This window comes from Leuciscus leuciscus, assembly GCF_965113295.1.
Source record: "Leuciscus leuciscus genome assembly, chromosome: 1".
NCBI lineage: Eukaryota > Metazoa > Chordata > Actinopteri > Cypriniformes > Leuciscidae > Leuciscus > Leuciscus leuciscus.
In genome coordinates, this window is record NC_138725.1 from 48,208,806 (window position 1) to 48,229,924 (window position 21,119).

The 21,119-nt window shown below is 39.6% G+C and overlaps 1 protein-coding gene across 3 annotated transcripts in view; it reads left to right on the plus strand.

Annotated features, from left to right (window-relative positions):
• The window catches only part of srcin1a (SRC kinase signaling inhibitor 1a), an 80,002-nt gene that overhangs the window by 7,439 nt on the left and 51,444 nt on the right, over positions 1-21,119 (plus strand). For all 3 annotated transcript variants that reach the window (XM_082174111.1, XM_082174112.1, XM_082174113.1), the window contains exons 2-4: positions 17,225-17,311; positions 18,567-18,621; positions 18,974-19,290. In XM_082174111.1, coding sequence (XP_082030237.1) covers positions 17,225-17,311; positions 18,567-18,621; positions 18,974-19,290 — 459 coding nt within the window. The remainder of the gene's footprint in view (positions 1-17,224; positions 17,312-18,566; positions 18,622-18,973; positions 19,291-21,119) is intronic.

Sequence of the window (21,119 nt, forward strand, 5' to 3'; positions counted from 1 at the left end):
TAAGAAGAGGATCTATGACCTCTGGAAGCATCTTTTTCAATAGCTTAGTCGGTATAGGATCTAACATACATGTTGTTCATTTAGATGATTTAATGAGTTTAGACAATTCTTCCTCTCCAATGAAGCAATGAATGAATGAAAATTTTCCTCAGGGAGACTACAATGCACTGTCTGATGCGATACTGTAGTAGACGGTTGTATAGTTATAATTTTCTCTCTAATATTATCAATCTTGTAAGTATAGATGTTCATAACATCATTACTGCTGTGCTGTTTGGAAAGTCCGGTGTTGAAGCTTTATTTTTCGTTAATTTAGCCACTGTTTCGAATAAATACCTAGGGTTGTGTTTGTTTTCTTCTAAAAGTGTTGTCAAGTAAGCAGATCTAGCAGTTTTAAGGCCTTTCTGTACGCAGTCGTGCTCTCTCTCTATGGGCTCGAAAAGGCGTAAGCGCGCGAAAAAAACCCCGGCAAACACGGATGACAGATTAACAGACTAGCGGAAGGCTAGCGCGTATTGCGAGCGATAGGGATTTAGATTAAAGCTAGCGAAGTCAGATCAAAGTTTGGATTAGATGATATCAGATATCTGGTTCATAAGTAGTATGATATATTTAGCGATATAAACAAGGAATGATAGTAAATAGAGATTAAAAATGGAAAGCTATGCAGAGCAGCATACAGACGCAAAACCTGCCGTAGAATATACTACAGTATATTATACTAGAGTAACAACTGATGTCTGCTGATGGCAGTATTTCACTGTTGCAGTGCATGCTGGTTAACTCCTCGTGCCGCTTAGCTGTGATCACCTGTGGGTAGTCCAGTATTAGATATTTTCAGTGGTTTATTTAAAAGCCTGGGATTACAAAGCAAGTTGGTATGATTCATTCCAGTTGCTAGAGCAGGTGTTGTTATTAACTGTAGCTGTACTTGTAGTTCTGCTACCTGTAGTTTGTATAACAGTTGGTGGAGCGGTAGGCATGTTGCCATGGATTGTGGGTGTTGTGGGTGAGGGGCAAGACACGTCATCTCACCAAACCACTGCCAGATGGCTCGTCTTCCTCTTCTTCCTCGCCTGTAACCACAGAAACCTTCCCACCAGCCCATCTGTGAGGCTGCCCCACCCGTTCCTCCTTCCATGCTCTACTCCCTATGGGCAACCATGAGGGACTGAGAGAGACACCGAGAGCCGGAGGGAATGAGAATAATAATTTAAAGTGGCCTCCTGGGTACTCAGGCTCTGTTAAATCTTTCCACATAGATTGACAGACACTTCTATGATCCCAGAAGGGATTTTTTTGAAGGGAAAATCAAAACCCTTTTGTCCAGTGACAGCCATTTTATGTTATTTTATTTATTTATATTTTTTGTATTGTTTTTTTTTTATAAATAGCTTATTTTATATTTTATTTTTATGTAATTTATCAGTGCCCAAGAAACAATGAACTGAGTAAATGATGGCAATTTTTTAAATGTTTACTTTAAGGGGTTCCAGCTCTAGCCAAGCAGCTTACATAAAGACCTCCCTGTTTATTGCCTTTTACCCAGCATAACAGAAAATAGATCACTTTTTATGCTTTTTTTTATGAAGCATTTTTTTTTATTATTAAAAAAGCATTAAATATTTAAGTCGCTTTTGCTGTCTGTCTAAAAATGCCCTCTGTTCGACTTCAATATATTCACATGAGCCATTCATGTATAGCATTTTGGAGTCTCAGAGCCAAAGTCAATAGAACTGGATCAATAGAGGAAACATTCTCTGTCCAGAAACAAATGAGCAAACACACACAGTAAAACACAGTGCCCTCATCCTGGATAAAACAACATCAGCCACCAATGATTCATCGTTTCCACTGCAAATGTGTGACGCGAATTGCTGACGCTGATGACAATTCCTAAAACTGTAATTGTCAGTTGTCAAAGGGTCTCTTAGTACTTAGTTTCTTTTGTTGGAAAATGACTCTATTTCTAAACTAATATCCTCATTTAGTTGATGTACAGTATAATGTGTATTAATAAGAGATTTTTTTTTAATAGCAGAAACAGCTGGAGAAACTAAGATGAAGGGTACAGTGGCCATAGGGCTGAAGGGGGGACTCTCTCAGGTCGCAGGTCACCTCTACCTGGGATCAAACCTGGGAACTTTGTTTTAGGGGCAGTTCACACCATGACATATTTTTTATTTTTGGTTGAACTGTCCCTTTAAGAACTTTGTTCACCCGACCTACTTTATATGTCTACCTGAGTCCTGCTGACTCATAATAGTTAACTTCATAGGCTTGTTTGTGTGTAAGCACGAAAGGTGGCATAGAAAAGTATTTCTGAATCTGTGGGTGGTCAGGGTGGGTGACTGAACAAATTTCATATATAGCAAACAACTTTTTTCTTTAATATTTGTTTTTCCCAGAATATATGACTAATCATGCCTTCATTATGTTCAATTAAGATGTTCTTTTGTGCATACAGGTTTACTAGAGCATTGTGCAAATCTGAAATCAGATGTTAACTGAGGTCACAAGCATTCTGCACACCCACTTTATGCAATATTTGCCTCAGCTTTTTCCTATTTATAATTCCGCCAGCTTTTTCATTTCATCTACTCTCCCTATGCTTTTTCTAAGTTCACAGTGAGTCAGTCTAATCTGAGCTCCTTCTGTTTTGCTTGTTTTTAAGTATTTTAGCAGTGTTGTTATATTTACAACTTCGAAAAATATTTTTTACAGTGCATAATAGCATAAAAATGATACTAAAATTACACTGGTTTAGATTAGATTAGATTTATTGATAAATTAGATTTATTGTTACATCCACTAATTTCTCATAACCGTGTGCATCAATAGAAAGGTCAAATTTAGTTTTATTCTAATTCACTGCGACCTTTCCCCTTCAGAGGTCAGCCAGAAAAACTGCAGGGTGATTTATGATGCAAATTTATGTGAGATTTGTTAAGCTCTAATTATTAAACATTGTCTTACATGTTTATGTTTACATTATATTAGTGATGAAACGTGTGAAATGGATTTTGGGTTGTGAGATGATAGTTATAGTATAGCATACTATAATCATTCATTTGTATAGATTCACAGGACTAATTTAATTTCACCGTCAAAAGCTTAATCGGGTTTTATCCTCAAGTTATACATCATTATGACATCATTATTATAAAGATCCAGCCTTCTGTAGCAAGCTTAACATCTGCCGCCTCACATCCAATAAAGAAATAAACTAATCATCCACTTTTGTTTTAAATTAAATCCATCACTTATTGGATGGGAAAACGATGCATGTCTAAATGGTATTGAGAAATCTCAAGGATTTTTAAAGGAATTATGCCTAAGGCCTAAAATATTCAGTGCTCTTTTTGTGTGTGCGTCTGAAGTGGGCAGCATGGAGCGGGACCGCTTGTCTTTTTTGAGAGAACTTGAAAGTGGGTCGATTCTTCTGCCTGCTTCTTAGCTGTGAGGTAAAGAGATGAGTGAAGAAGCACGCGTAGCACTCCAACACGTCTGACCTGGCAGACCCTGTTATTTCAGCATGTTACAAAGAGAGAGGGCATGAGAGGAAAAGAAGCAGAGAGAAACTTTGCTGCTGGTAACAATCCTGTCCAAAATAAACCTGTTTTAATGCTAGACCTTCCTGCTCTTTGCTTGTATTATATAACAGTTAAATAAGATGCAGAACCTCGTGTGACTCAACTTGCATGAAACACATGCTCATGTCTCTCTCCTGCCTGTTCCTGTTATGTGCTTGCTTTCATGAAGTTTGAGAACTTATCTTTGAAAGTTATCTGTGTAGATCTGTTTCAGGAAATTATTCTTTTTTTTATATGCAAGGTTCAAGCTTATAAAGTGTCATGTATTAACTGAATTTAAGTCATGCAGGTTGGAAAAGGTTGATGCCAGTGTGTGAGAATGCAATCATTTCCTTCTGATTTTAGAGATTATTCTGTGCTGGCATTATCTGAAGCCTAAACTCATTGATTTGACCTGACCTGACTGGTACAGTCACATTTGCAGACCAGAATAAATCAATATTTTATTTCCTCTTTAATAGACCCAGACACATGATTTAGTGAGCTAATAGCTCTCTAAACTCAACAATAAATTAAGGTGTGAGTGCATGTGCATAGAACACGTTAAAATTAAAACATAAAATATTTACAATATCAATTTAGTTTTTCTTTAATTACAAACCCAAAGTTATATATTGTTACAGTTTCAGGGTACCCTTTGGCTCGAGTCGGGTTGCAGACCATTATAATTGTAAATTGATAGAAACAGGAACATATGCTACTTGTGTGGATGTTTTCTGGTTTATGCAGCTTAAAGGGATAGTTCACTTTGAAATTAATTTTTGGTATGTTTTAGCTTACCTCAAGGGCATCCAAGATGTAGGTGTCTTTTTTTCCGCAGTAGTTTCAATTTTGATATTTTTAGGTCAAACCGTTCTTGTCTGTCAGTCATATAATGCAGGTCGATGGTCATTATCTCAAAGAGCATGCACAGAGTCCAAATTAAAACAATTCCCCGTCGTCCAAATTAAACAATTCCCCATCGTAAGTACACATTGATGGCCTAAGACATGTCCGAGTGATCTGATCTGACGTGTGCGCAGACTGGTGCATAGATATATACACACTAGATGTCGCCTTGTCTACGGCAGTTCATTGGAACGAATGTCTTTAAGGCGACATCTAGTGTATATATCTATGCACCAGTCTGCGCACACGTCAGATCAGATCACTCGGACATGGCTGCGTATAAGAGGTAAAAACGATATAAATACTGTTCGTTTTCTCACACAAACCGCTCGTTTTGTGTCTTAGGCCATCAATGTGTACTTACGATGGGGAATTGTTTAATTTGGACGACGGGGAATTGTTTTAATTTGGACTCTGTGCTTGTGTTTTGAGATAATGACCATAGACCTGCATTATATGACTGACAGACAAGAACGGTTTGACCTAAAAATATCAAAATTGAAACTACTGCGGAAAAAAAGACACCTACATCTTGGATGCCCTTGAGGTAAGCTAAAACATACCAAAAATGAATTTCAAAGTGAACTATCCCTTTAACTGACAGTAGTTGTAAGAGTCAAATAAATATTAAGATATGTTCCTGAAGCATTTTGCAAGAATGCTAGCGAAGCCAGTCAGATGCCATAAAAAGTACACATTGTACAACAGTTAACAGGTTTGTTGAATCAGTGAATCATTTAATTGATTCATTCAAACACACTGATTAATTCAGGAACTAATCAAGTGACTGCTTTCATAAGCGAGTCGTTGAAACATTCACTCAATCGGTCCATTCAAACAATGATTCATTTAAGAACGAAACAAGTTACTGCCCTCATAATGCCCAATTTGTTCTAAAACACTGATTTATTCAAAAAACATATCACTACAGCTGTGTTGATCAGAGACATGGAGCAGTTCGCACTTTATACTTGTTTGAAAGCATTCGTCAGTGCAAAAAGGTACAAAATAACTGGTAATAATGTGTCTTAAGATAAATGGTACTCAATATTGACTTCTTGTTCATTAAACTGTTGTATAAATATCACACTGGCGATTGCGCTCTAGGTCTGAGCATATAATCTCGACTGTGATTAGGTCACACATACTTATATGTTTCATTTAGTATATTTCACATTTACTTTGATTTTACATTAATTTACATCTCTGATTGACTGCTATCTGAAACTACTCTGCAGTAACAGTGTTCTGCTTGCCTGAAGATCTGTGGAGCAAATCTGATGAAATATTTCTCTTTCACAGCTCCTTTAATGGTGTCTCTGATGGTTTACAGAAGCATATTAAAGACAAAACCCACATACGTACACACACACACACACACACACACACACACACACACACACACACACACACACACACACACACACACACACACACACACACACACACACACACACACACACACACACACACACATTTATGTGTATTAAAATATTAATTTTTAGGTTTAAAAACTGTCTCATCAAACATTGACATAGTTAATAATAATAATAATAATTTGTTACATTTATATAGCGCTTTTCTGGGTACTCAAAGCGCTTTAGATGCAAGGGGGAATCTCCTCAACCACCACCAATGTGCAGCATCCACCTGGATGATGCGACGGCAGCCATATTGCGCCAGAACGCCCACCACACATCAGCTTACTGGTGGAGAAGGAGACAGTGATGAAGCCAATCAGTATATACAGTATATGGGGATGATAAGGAGGCCATGATGGACAGAGGCCAAGGGGCAAATTTGGCCAGGATGCTGGGGTTACACCCCTACTCTTTTTCCGAAGGACATCCTGGGATTTTTAATGACCACAGAGAGTCACTAGTTAGCATTCTTGTTATTGTAATTACTCGTGGGATGAGTCTCCGCTGTAACTGAGAAAGAGAGACGGGGGATGGCGATCTCTTGTTTAGTTTAATTAAAGAGGCTGCTATTAACACTGGAGGAAGCAAACAAGCTGGTAATCCGCCCCAACCATGGTGAGTGAATGTTTGTGTAACGGTATTGTGAACATCAAGGGCAAAACCAGATTGGTTCTCAATCTCACTGTTTGAGTCTGATCAAATCTTCCAGGGCAGATCTAAATAATTAACTCTTCTCAAACATCTGATGTTTAAAACTGGGAGACAGGATTGCATGTAGCAGGTTGAGAAGTCACTATGTGCTGCTACTTTTGTTTGCTTTTTTCAGTCCGTGTATGTCTGTCAATGTGTTTCTGATTGTGTGACTCATCCATAATGGACTTGTTAGAGAAAGAGTTGTTTCTCAGTCAGTTTGATGGCCCCTAGGGGGTAATAGCAATTATACAACAACGAAGAAAGGTCTCTTTGCTCTGTCTGCAACCACAGTAAGAGAGACAAACAGAGAGTGAGCAGTGATTGAACAGTTGCAGTGGTTTAGTTTGTTTAACAACATCTGACCGATGGCACCTCCTCCCACTGGATGGATTTTACATATCTCTTGTTGGAATTAGATGATTTGTTGCTTTTTGCTGTTGTTGTTTTTGTTTCAACTGGTTATTCTCTGTGTATATCCACCAGACTAATTCCCACTAAATAAGTCATTACACTTGATAGGGCTCCATTTAGAGTATGCCTCTGGCTTTTAAAAATAATGTTTTGAATGTGAAATGTGCAGCATTTACAATATACCATTGGATTTAATTAGTTTAATTCAATTAGTTCTTACTGTTCTTTCTGGTTGTGATGGCTAAAGCGAAAAGGGAATTTTTGGGATTTATTTTCCATTTGGTCAAATAGTGTGTTCATGATATCATGAAAGATAATTAAATCATAGAAATATAAAATAAACAAATAATTTCATATAAAAACAATCAAATAAATTGGTGACCTTTTATTTTGATGGTGCCCTAGTCATTATGTTGACTACAAGTAACGTGCCAAGTTCTGCCAACTTATTCTACTAACCCTAACCCCTATTCTACTATCCTTATTCTACTACTGTATATACTATACTTCAATGAGAGTTAATTAGCATATGAAAAGTGAAAGTGACGTGTAGCCACGTATGGTGTACCATATTCTCTACGCTCTGCATTTCACCTATCCAAGTGCACACACACACACCGTGAACGCACACCGTGAACACACACCCGGAGCAGTGGGAAGCCATTTTTGCTGCGGTGCCCTGGGAGCAATTGGGGTTATAGGTGCCTTGCTCAAGGGCATCTCAGTTTTTGGGTAATGAGAGTGGAAGAGAGCGCTGTTCATTCACTTCCCCCACCTACACCTCCTGCCGGGACTGAGACTCGAACCCGCAACATTCGGTTAACAAGTCTGACTCTCTAACCATTTGGTCACAACCGCCCATAGACATCAAATGATGAGGATGGGATAGGAGAAACATTACATATAGTCAACAAAATATCTAAAGGGGATCATCAAAATAAAGTGTAACTAATTAATTAAACACTTAAACAATATTTTATTTTACTTCATTTGACCATTAACTAACATCTTACTTTTCTGGGTACTCAAAGCACTTTTACATATGGAAGGGAGGAATCTCCTCAACCACCACCAATGTGCAGCATCCACATAATGCGACAGCAGCCATATTGTGTCAGAAATCCCACCACACACCAGCTTACTGGTGGAGAAGAGACAGAGTGATGATCTCAATCAGTATATGAGGATGATCAGGAGGCCATGATGGACAGAGGCCAGTGGGCAAATTTGGCCAGGATGCCGGGGTTACACCCCTAATCTTTCTTCAAAGGACATCCTGAGATTTTTTTATGACCAAAGAGACCTCAGTTTAACGTCTCATCCAAAGGACTGTGCTTTTTGACAGTATAGTGTCACTATACTAGGACATTAGGACCCACACAGACCACAGGGTGAGCGCCCTCTGCTGGCCTCACTTATACCTCTTCCAGCAGCAACCTAGTTTTCCCAGGAGGTCTCCCTGACCAGGTACTGACCAGGCTCAATGCTGCTTGGCTTCATTGGGCAACTCTTGGGCTACAGGGTGATCGTTGCCGGCGTTTTGTTTTTGAATGGCTGTCAATGGAGAAATATGTTTTTACTGCCAGCAGGGGTTAATGGGGTCATGATAACCAACACAACTTTGGCACCTTGGGTAGCACTAGTGAGATAGAAATGACACATTTCGCCTTTGAAAAGGTTCTTGGTGAAAAGCCAGTGCTACTGTTGAGCAGCCAAACTCTAGAGGCCATAAAACAGGCTGTTGCTTTTGTGTGTGCTCTAAAACACAGATAAACAACAGCCTCCAATGTTTAGTACTGGCTTTGTGTGATATAATAGTTTTTCATCAATGAATAATTTTCAGCTTAACAAACTTTAGGCTAATTCCATTAATTGAGTTAATGTATTGTTTAATTGTTTAGGACAAATCACTTAGTTCCTGTTTGTCCTAAACAATCATATATACACACAAACACTACCATTCAAAAGTTTGGGAGCAGTACGATTTTTTTATATTTTTGAAAGAAGTCTCTTATGCTCACCAAGGCTGAATTTATATGATCAAATATACAGTAAAAGCAGTGAATATTATAAAATATTATTACAATTTCAAATAATTGTTTTCTATTTTAAAATGTAATTTATTCCTGATCTAAAAGCTTAATTTTCAGTCTTCAGTGTCACACGATCTATCAGAAATCATTCCAATATGATGATTTGATGCTCAAAGATCTCTTATTTTTCTCAATGTTGAAAACAGTTGTGCTGCTTAATATTTTTGTGAAAACCAGGTTAATTTTTTTCATTATTCTTTGATGAATAGAAAGTTAAAAAGAACAACATTTATTTGAAACAGAAATCTTTTGTAACATTACAAATGTCTACTGTCACTTTTGATCAATTTAATGCATTCTTGCCTTATAAAATTATTCCTCAAAAAATGACTAAGCCTAAACTATATAAATATATGTTCAATCTAGCCAAAGTCCAAGTATGTCAGGACTACCACTGATGTCCCATCAAAACCGATCAGTGCATGACGCCTCTGCCTGTTTCCTTCCTCTGCCTCCCCATCATTCATAAGCTCCACCTCCTCCTCTCTCCTCTCCATATGCTCCTGATTGGCTCCCATGTGAGCAGAAGGCAGCTTGTCTCCCTAATGGCAGCATGAGTGCATTTCACTGTGGTTTAAAGAACAGCCAGGGGAAGATGAGAAGGGAGGCATTAAAGCATGTACGTTCAAGTTGCTCAAATTAAAGTACTGTTTGTGTGCTTCAATGCAAAGTATGTAGCCTTAGTTGTTGCTGATTCTTCACTGTCCACTGTCCTAGAATGTGCCAGGAGTTATCTCTTCTCTCATTGGTCACCCGTTTCACAGGTGTATTTTGAATGAATGAATGAATGCATGCAGCTGCTGCCACACAGTTCCACTTAGTTAGAAGTCATGCACTCTTACCAAAATAATGTTCTTGTGTTAACATGCTAGTGTGGCTACTACGATGCAGATCATAAAAGAAAAATCACTTCTCTTATTTTTCAGTTGCAAAATTATTGTAATTTTAATTTCAATCTATTAAAATGCTATAAGGTAAAAACCTGTTAATTGGTTCATGGTAAGTTCTCTTAAATAGTTTTAGCATGAATATGGCAATGTTAATGTATTTGGTCTTGGCGGACTACTGTAGATCTGCTACACTGCTGCTGTTGATTATTGCTGCTGCTGCAGAGCAAGTATGTACTTGCTACTGCTAATAGATACACAGACTGTGCTGTGAACATGTAAGATATGCTGCTGCACAAATAGACATACATAAGTCCATTAGCAGATCTAGGCAGGTGGAGGGTTTCAGAGGAACTCTGATAGCTCACTGCAGGAATACTCTACAGTAAACACTAAACCAGACTCTTTAAATGTTGAGCAAGCAATCTCATTGGCTGCAGGATCAGCAGAAGCCAATCAGTTTGATCCATGCAGTAATAATGTGTTTGCTTGCTGATTGGATGTAAAGGACCTATCAGCCTGTGCCCTCTAGAGTTTCATAACTGAACAAGATATTTTTCTCAGCTTGTGGAAAAGCTAATTGTGATGATGTTTGGTTTTACATGTACTTAGTACTTCAGTAGGTTGGTATATTAGCATTACACTTTAATGAAATATATCAGTAAATCAGTAAAACTGTATATTTTTACGGTACATTTCTGGCAACCACAGCTGACGTTTTTTTACCATAAATTTCACTGATTTCTTTTTTACAGTGTTGTTTTGTAGAGATGTTAAAGATGGGACTGACGACATTCTCTTTGATAGTTGTGATACAACAAGGTCTTTTGAATGAATACACAGTAATGCAATGTTTTCTATGAAGACATACAGCAGAAGTTCTGCCTTTGCACACAGTAGTTCTTCATAACAGTGGGATAAAGATGGCTTTAGTGTTTAGTGTTTGTTCGCTCTCATTTTCTCTCCCTCACTCCCTCTTGCTCGCTAAACATCATTGTTCTCTTGTACTTTTTGAAAAGGTCTTGCTAACACATTCTCAGGCTGTTATTTTGCATTGATTTAGCCTGTCAGGGTAATTCTAGCTTGGCATCTGTGATGGATGGAGGCAAACAACTTGTCTCCAATTCCGGCATTGTGTGCTCCCTCTCTCTCTTTCTCTGTGCCTGTGGCAGTTACCTGCTTTAGCACATCAGATGGGCTGACTTTCTTTGCTGATGATATCTGCTTCCATGCACTGGTCAAATCAATGCCCTCTCCTTTCTTTAACCTCGTGACGGTTATTTTTGCTACAGAATTTTGTCTTTATTAGGAGGAAGAGTTAGCAGAGATTATATGATCTGAGATGAGAGAATGAGACAACAGGGTGTAGTTTTGTTGGAATCAATGCTTCAAGGCTTTTGTCTTTATTGCATTAATCTGGTCCGTTGTGGTCTTAAATTCAGCCAAAGCGGTCCCCTTTGCAACTGCCGTACTTTAATGTAATACAGCTGAGAGCAGAGCATTATGTGACTGTATTATTTATCATACATATCAGTAAATGTAATATACTGTATTTATTGCATAGGAATCATACTTCAACTATAGTAGTTTATTAGTATCTATCTATCTATCTATCTATCTATCTATCTATCTATCTATCTATCTATCTATCTATCTATCTATCTATCTATCTATCTATCTATCTATCTATCTATCCTAAAACCAGTTTAAATCAGCAACTGAACATCAAACCACTATTAGCTGTGTTTTATTAGTGCATTCACCAATTTGCAAATGTTCTTAGAACAAAATACCTATAAACAACTTCAACACAGTGATATCAGTCAATTATGCAGCCTGTTTAAGTGAATTGAACATGTCCTTCTTGCTTCCATTCAAAGCTCTTATTGCTAAAGCTAACACAGTTTAGTCACATTGTCAGGGTGTATTAGTGGTTAAAACTCCCTAGAGCAAGTATCATGGTAAGTCAGTATTGGTTCCGTCTGTCCTTCAACAGGCGACTGTCTGAAAGATAATGCTCCTTCTCGGGAGAGTATAAGTGCTATTAAAGAATTCAATGCTAACAACATTAACCACAAGGTCATTCAATTTAACCATTTCTCAGGAGCATTGCTGCTGTCTATTACTCCAGAACAACCCTGATGTTTGTTTAAAGCACCAGGCTCTGCTAAATAACATACCAGCTGCTTTCAGACTCAATGCTTTAAATAATATGTGAATAATTCATTGGATGGTAATAGTGTTTTTAGCCCCAAGCTTCCTGAAAAGGGGTGAAGGGGCAATAGGGAGACCATGGAGACAGTTGAGACGGTGACAAGAGTGATTCACATCCCATTGAGTTGAAAGTACATGATATGATGTTTCTGAGAGAGAGAGACTTTGTGTCTTAATTTTCTTCATTCTATTTTCTCCAGTTTAGAGTGGCACATATTTAAATCTAACATATTAAGTGTTTAAGTGCCATTTCATGAAAAATAAATATTTTACAAGGGTTACTTTTAATGGCAAGCTCTCGAACGTTTCTGGCTTTGACCTAAATTACATTCACAAAATTTAAAGAATATGAATAATCACACTTCAATTTGACAAACTGATGAATAACTAGATGTACCGCATCGCGGTACAAAATATGACCGCCGCTCAGGCCTGCACTGGCTTTCCACAAAAATAAATGACGTGGAGTAATTTGGCTGTATTGCGTGTTTATGTATATACCTAAAAAAAGTAATAGTATGTGCATGTCTGTCTGTGTGTGTGTGTGTGTGTGTGTATGTGTGTGTGTTTGTGTATGTGTGTGTCTGTGTGTGTGTGTGTGTGTGTGTGTGTGTGTGTCTGTGCGTGTATGTATGTGTGCGTACATGTGTGCGCGTGTGTGTTTGTGTGTGTGTGTCTGTGCATGTGGATTTGTATGTGTGTGTATGTCAGTGTGTGTGCATGCTTGCGTTTGTTTGTATTCCTGCATGTGTGTGTGTGACAGTATCATCCTAAACCAGCAACCCTTCGCTCAACAGCCCCCCGGGGACCAAACGAAATTTTTCCGTAGAAGTCTAGTGGGGCTACATGCCCACCAAATTTCATGTTCCCCGGTGTTTCGGTGTCCCTGGTATCGTTGACGAAAAATTTACAGGGGCCCCAGCGCAGGGGGGGGAAGTGGCCCCCGGGGACCAAACGAAATTTTTCCGTAAAAGTCTAGTAGACCAACATACCATAAAAATGTCTTCATCCTCGGTGCCACGGTTCAGGTAGTTATTTAGGAAAAACTGCATTTTTTTGGGTTTGGGGGGGCCCAGCGCGGGGGGGGGGAGTGGCCCCCGGGGACCAAACGAAATTTTTCCGTAGAAGTGTAGTGGGGCTACATGCCCACCAAATTTCATGCTCCCCGGTGCTTCGGTGTCCCTGGTATCGTTGACGAAAAATTTACGGGGGCCCCAGCGCGGGGGGGGAAGTGGCCCCCGGGGACCAAACGAAATTTTTCCGTAAAAGTCTAGTAGACCAACATACCATAAAAATTTCTTCATCCTCGGTGCCACGGTTCAGGTAGTTATTTAGGAAAAACTGCATTTTTTTGGTTTTGGGGGGGCCCAGCGCGGGGGGGGAGTGGCCCCCGGGGACCAAACGAAATTTTTCCGTAGAAGTCTAGTGGGGCTACATGCCCACCAAATTTCATGTTCCCCGGTGTTTCGGTGTCCCTGGTATCGTTGACGAAAAATTTACGGGGGCCCCAGCGCAGGGGGGGGAAGTGGCCCCCGGGGACCAAACGAAATTTTTCCGTAAAAGTCTAGTAGACCAACATACCATAAAAATGTCTTCATCCTCGGTGCCACGGTTCAGGTAGTTATTTAAGAAAAACTGCATTTTTTTGGGTTTGGGGGGGCCCAGCGCGGGGGGGGGGGAGTGGCCCCCGGGGACCAAACGAAATTTTTCCGTAGAAGTGTAGTGGGGCTACATGCCCACCAAATTTCATGCTCCCCGGTGCTTCGGTGTCCCTGGTATCGTTGACGAAAAATTTACGGGGGCCCCAGCGCGGGGGGGGGGAAGTGGCCCCCGGGGACCAAACGAAATTTTTCCGTAAAAGTCTAGTAGACCAACATACCATAAAAATTTCTTCATCCTCGGTGCCACGGTTCAGGTAGTTATTTAGGAAAAACTGCATTTTTTTGGTTTTGGGGGGGCCCAGCGCGGGGGGGGAGTGGCCCCCGGGGACCAAACGAAATTTTTCCGTAGAAGTCTAGTGGGGCTACATGCCCACCAAATTTCATGTTCCCCGGTGTTTCGGTGTCCCTGGTATCGTTGACGAAAAATTTACGGGGGCCCCAGCGCAGGGGGGGGAAGTGGCCCCCGGGGACCAAACGAAATTTTTCCGTAAAAGTCTAGTAGACCAACATACCATAAAAATTTCTTCATCCTCGGTGCCACGGTTCAGGTAGTTATTTAGGAAAAACTGCATTTTTTTGGGTTTGGGGGGGCCCAGCGCGGGGGGGGGGAGTGGCCCCCGGGGACCAAACGAAATTTTTCCTTAGAAGTGTAGTGGGGCTACATGCCCACCAAATTTCATGTTCCCCGGTGCTTCGGTGTCCCTGGTATCGTTGACGAAAAATTTACGGGGGCCCCAGCGCGGGGGGGGGAAGTGGCCCCCGGGGACCAAACGAAATTTTTCCGTAAAAGTCTAGTAGACCAACATACCATAAAAATTTCTTCATCCTCGGTGCCACGGTTCAGGTAGTTATTTAGGAAAAACTGCATTTTTTTGGTTTTGGGGGGGCCCAGCGCGGGGGGGGAGTGGCCCCCGGGGACCAAACGAAATTTTTCCGTAGAAGTCTAGTGGGGCTACATGCCCACCAAATTTCATGTTCCCCGGTGTTTCGGTGTCCCTGGTATCGTTGACGAAAAATTTACGGGGGCCCCAGCGCAGGGGGGGGAAGTGGCCCCCGGGGACCAAACAAAATTTTTCCGTAAAAGTCTAGTAGACCAACATACCATAAAAATTTCTTCATCCTCGGTGCCACGGTTCAGGTAGTTATTTAGGAAAAACTGCATTTTTTTGGGTTTGGGGGGGCCCAGCGCGGGGGGGGGAGTGGCCCCCGGGGACCAAACGAAATTTTTCCGTAGAAGTGTAGTGGGGCTACATGCCCACCAAATTTCATGTTCCCCGGTGCTTCGGTGTCCCTGGTATCGTTGACGAAAAATTTACGGGGGCCCCAGCGCGGGGGGGGGAAGTGGCCCCCGGGGACCAAACGAAATTTTTCCGTAAAAGTCTAGTAGACCAACATACCATAAAAATGTCTTCATCCTCGGTGCCACGGTTCAGGTAGTTATTTAGGAAAAACTGCATTTTTTTGGTTTTGGGGGGGCCCAGCGCGGGGGGGGAGTGGCCCCCGGGGACCAAACGAAATTTTTCCTTAGAAGTCTAGTGGGGCTACATGCCCACCAAATTTCATGTTCCCCGGTGTTTCGGTGTCCCTGGTATCGTTGACGAAAAATTTAAGGGGGCCCCAGCGCGGGGGGGGAAGTGGCCCCCGGGGACCAAACGAAATTTTTCCTTAGAAGTCTAGTGGGGCTACATGCCCACCAAATTTCATGTTCCCCGGTGCTTCGGTGTCCCTGGTATCGTTGACGAAAAATTCAGTAAGGTGACAAAAAAAAAAAAAAAAAAAACTTTGACAATCCCTATATGACCGCTTTCGCTAGCTACGCTAGCGGCGGTCATAATTAGTTGTTGCAACGTATTTGCGCCATTTGCTACTTGTGGCAGATATTTCAACTGCCAATCAGAAGTCTGATTAGTAAGATTTGTTTTTTTGTTTGTTTTTTAAGAAATGCCTAATTTTATTCAGCAAAGATGCATTAAATTGACTAAAAGTGACAGTTAAAACAACACAAGATTTCTATTTCAAATAAATGCTGTCCTTTAAAACTTCAGTTTACAGAAATGTTTCTTCAGCATCAAATCATCATATTAGAATGATTTCTGAAGGATCATGTGGCACTGAAGACTGGAGTAATGATGCTGAAAATTCAGCTTTAACATCACAAGACAATTTTTTTTTAAATATGTTCAAATAGAACATTTTATATTGTAATCAAATTTCACAATCTCACTGTTTTTCACTGTGTTTTTGATCAAATACATTCTTCTTAAAAAACGTTAAAAATCTTTCCGACCCCAAACTTTTGAACAGTAGTGTGTATATTTGCTAATAGTTTGTCATAGAGCTGTTTGCCTGGCGGACATTTACTGTATATTTGGAAAAGATTTAGCTTAGAACAATTTGTCAATGGTGGCAAATTGCAGAAAAGCTGGAAAACCAACAGTCATTTATTATTAAGGGACTGTGGAATGGATTAATAAGTGAATTAATGAATCTATAAAGTCAAGATGAATAAATGAGTAAAAATACGAACAGACAAATCAATGAAGATATAGCGTATCAAATCAAGGCACCTGCAGCTGTCAGCAGTTTTGTTATGCTCGGTGTACGCAGGGTTTTTATGAGTATTTATTCATCACTAGAGGCTAGATTTTAGCCCACAAAAATATTCAGGTACTTCATGAACATTTTATTAGCAAAATTACTCCACACAAGCGATCAGGACCAATACCTACTTTTCTGACCTCACTCCCTGCTGGAAACTTTTCTGACTTTCCAACACACACATAAACACCACACATCATCAAAAACATATACTCAATTATTTGTTTTGCTCATGAGAGGTTATGTTTGAATCTGTTAACAAAGAGAAAATAAGTAAAGGGCAGTGGCTAGAGGAATGGTTAATACATTTTAATGTAGTGTTTGTGTGGGTGTGTGTATTTGTTTGTTCAGGCGTTCAGGAATCTGACAGTGAGACTCATAAATTCTTGACAGAATTCTTGGGAAGGTTTTTGCTTGGAACCCCTATCATATTGAGGATGTTTACTGAAAGCTTCTGTTTACACACACACACACACACACACACACACACACACAAAACGACACCAGCAATGTGAAACATTTTTTTTTCTATTGGGGAATCGTGCCTCTGTGTAAGATTTCATTTTTTGTATTACTGACTGAACAATGTTTCTTATTCCTTTTTCATACAAAAGAGAGAGATGATTTGGGAATCAATTCTTTCCTACAGCACCAAAGGCAATTATTGTGCATGTGTATGAAAGAGAGATAAAGGGAATGAAAGAGAGCGCAAAAGATAGAGAGAATGAGGAGCTTAACCATGGTCGATGTTCTTTTTTTTTCCAGCTAATGTTGGGGCCTGCTTTCCGAAGCAAGGTAACCACACCAGCCACTCCCATATCTCCTCATGTCGGCCTGCCTCTGGCCAATCAGGTTGGCCTGTCATTTTGTTCCTCTGGTTTTGTCAATTGTATGTCAAAGTTTTGTCTCCACATATTGCCCGACCACAACGAATGGGTGTTGTCTTTGCGTTAGCTGCTGTTCTGGGCCCGTCTTTATGAGCGAGAGAGGGGGAAAGAATGAGAAATTGCTGAGGGAAGTTAAACTAAATGTGCATTAGGTTGTGCCTCTTCCCTTGGAGGCAGTTTGGGAATGTATGTGTACTGCTCTGTCAGAAGCATCATGCACATTCAAACTGAGGGGGCACGCAAACCAAGGTGTCAAGTTTTGGCTGGTTAGCATGGTTTAGCTGGTAGATGCTGGAACTACACAGTCTAACTGCATCTATCTTCACTGATGGCCATTCAGAAGTATCTGTGGATTCTGATAGAATAAGTCACAAATATTTCACTATATACAGTATCATAGTAGTTTTTGACCAGTAACCGTTTTCTAACAGACAGCTATCGTCTTATGTTAAATGGATGTTTTTATTTAGTGAATTATTAAATGAATAGTTCACCTACATTTTTTAAATCTGTCATCATTTACTTTACTTTTATCTTTAGAACACAAATGAAGTTATCCATCCATTGAAAGTCCACGCGACCAAAACGTTTACACATAAAAAGTACAAAAAGACATTGTAAAAGTAATCCATATGAATGCGGTTTAATCTAAGTCGTCTGAGAAGACAGGATCGCTTTATATGATGATCAGATTTAATTTCTCATATAAACATTGATCAACTCGTATACTGTATACATAGAGCACATCAAATATGGTAAACACATGCACAAGGTTTGTTTGATTACTTTTGCAATGTATTAATTTGAAGAGTGAAAGTTTTGTTTGCATGGACTTTCAATGGAGGGACAGAAATCTCTCAGGTTTTATTAAAACTACCTTCACTGAGTTTCAAAGATGAAAAAAAATCATATGGGTTTGAAACGACATGAAGGTGAGTAAATGATGACACAAGTTTACATTTTTTGGGTGAACTATCCTTTAAAGTTGCTAAAAATTGCTCAAAAGTAAAAAAAAAAAATTTCTTTGGCCATGTCTCATCTGGTCTAGGCCACAAAGTGAGCCAGAACTGCCACTGGTTCCCCCTCAAAAAATTGTACATGACTCCCTGTGTAGTTAAGTTTTTCAATGCCTTTCTCTCCCAGCTTATATAAACATACTTTTTCATGTGTGTATACATGATTGTGCAGTGGGAGGGTTGTGATCCAGCATGTGTCCTCAGAAAGCAAGGAACGCCACTTCAGATGACAAAGGCGAACCGACAGGCAAAGCAAAATGTAATCTCCTACAGAGAAATTTTGTCTCCATTCTTTTCTCTGATCTATAGCTCAGTGCTTTTACTTTTCCTTAGTTCCCTCTTTTCGACTAAACCTGAGATCAATAGCTCTGCAGGGAGCAGACACTCGCTCTTGTGCTCTTTTCTGTTGTAATAAGTCTAACATCTCATCCCATTTCTCTCTCTTCCTCCCCTTCATCCCATTCTCCTCCACCGTCTGTCTCTGTGAATGCATTTGCACTGTTGCATGCGTGCGTGGGGTCGTGCATGACCGTATGAATGCGTGTGTGCTGGTGCCACTCTTCTCACATTCCTCAACTCCTCGCCCCCCTTTCACCCCTCTCTCAAACCAGACCCGGAGCGTGGCGGAGGTCACATGATCTCCACTGATGACCTGGAGTACCCGCGTGAATATCGCACGCTGGGAAACAGCACGCGCCGCTTCTCCAACGTGGGGCTGGTCCACACCTCTGAGCACCGGCACACGGTCATCGCCGCCCAGAGCCTGGAGGCTCTCACCAACCTGCACAAGGCCGACATGGAACGCAAGCGGGACGCTTTCATGGACCACCTGAAGAACAAGTACCCACCCCAGCACTCCCTACCGCCCTCTCCATCCCCCTCACACGGCAGCATGAGGGGCACCTCAGAGAGAAACGCACGTGAACAGGTATGTACAAGGCTTACCTTGTATGATGTTGGTGGATAGACATTGTTGTGATGGAACAACATCCTGATTCGCCAATCATATTCCAGGGTCAAACCCCCATGGTTGTATAGGTAGTTAATGGTTGGGGATACAGATTTGTATTCAATATTTATTTTATTTTATATTTAATTATTTTGTTTTATTTTATTTAGTTTTGTATTTTTGTATTTTATTTTATTTATTTTATTTTCTTACTACTAATAACTGTTATTATTGTTATGACTATTTTTGTTGAATCAAGTTTTTTATTTTAGTTGATTATTTAATAATAATAATTTGAATATGCATGAATTATTAAATATATGAATTGAATAGAATATGTTCTATTCATGTAGTTCTATTTAAAACATTTTTGTATGTTTATTTAATTTAGCTTTTTTTAAATATTTTTTTATACATATTTTCAATCTATTTTTTATGAAGTGGATGTCATTGGATAGCATATTAGATGTGATATTGTACACTACTGTTCTGTTATTAATGCTTTTGATAGAAGTCTCTTATGCTCACCCAGGCTTAATTTGATTTTTTTTTTTGAAATACAGTAAAAACAGAAATATTGTGAAATATCACTACAATTTCAAAGAATGGTTTTCAATTTGAATACATTTTATAATGTAGTTTATTCCTGTGATGTCAAAGCCGAATTTTTTAGCATTATTACTCCAGTCTACAGTATCACATGATCCTTCAGAAATCATTCTAATGTGATGATTTGATGCTCAATAAATATTTCAGATTTTTATCAGTGTTAATAGTGCGTGTACGTGCAATCGGAAAAATGTACACACGTCGGACATGTTTTTGGTTCCACATCCTTGCTTGTTCCTAAAATAACACTGTAATCAACCAAGCGTTAGCGTCTGATTTTAGGTGATGTAAGGGTGAGGGCTGTGATTAGTTGATTATCACCTTTTTATTTAAGATTAAGTCTCTGATTGGTTAATAGGAATATTTTTCCAGGAAGTTGATTCAGGAACATATGCTGCTTGTGTAAATTACATTAAGCATGCATGGATACACTTTCACACACACAAGATGCACAACGCAGGGTTTTGAAATCTACCTATCTAAGAGGTCTTCTGAAGGAGACATAGACGTGTACATATAAACACTTCAGTCACTAGTGGCATAGACTAAATATATGCTCCCATCTTCCCAGCTTTCACACAGCTTGTCATTGAAACATTTTGTACTCTCCATAGAAAATAGACAGTTGTATGGCGGCGAAACAGCAGTCACTCTGTGAGTGGAACAACTGGTTCTTATGGAGGAGGGTGACGTAATGTTGAATTCAAATATGGATGATGTCACTGCATCAAACCAGTATCAGCCAATCAGCTGTGTGCATGAAACGAGAGCGAGAGACACGCAGGTAACAGACACATTTACACTCAAGTCTGTCAAAATCCGCCTGCGCTGATATTTTTAGAGGGATGAGTGTTGAAAAAGAGGTTTTATTGCTTCAGTCTTCTAATTATACTCATCAGCCCTTTATCTCTCCATCTAGATATCTTCTATATAGAAAATGATTTACTGTGCAAGCCTTTTTTCTTGTTCTTTTTTTTTCTTTCTGGTCTTGTGTTGTGGTTGCCTGTATAACGGTGTCCCTACCAGGTTTCTTAACCTATTTTTAAGGGATAGTTAGCCCAAAAATTTTAATTCTACCATTATTTACTTACTCTAATGTCATTCAGAGAGCAGAATGGTAGAATGTAAAGCCCATATACCTTATGTTATTTATTTTAAAGAATAAAACATGCTACAATTAAGTTTATTATTTACAATTA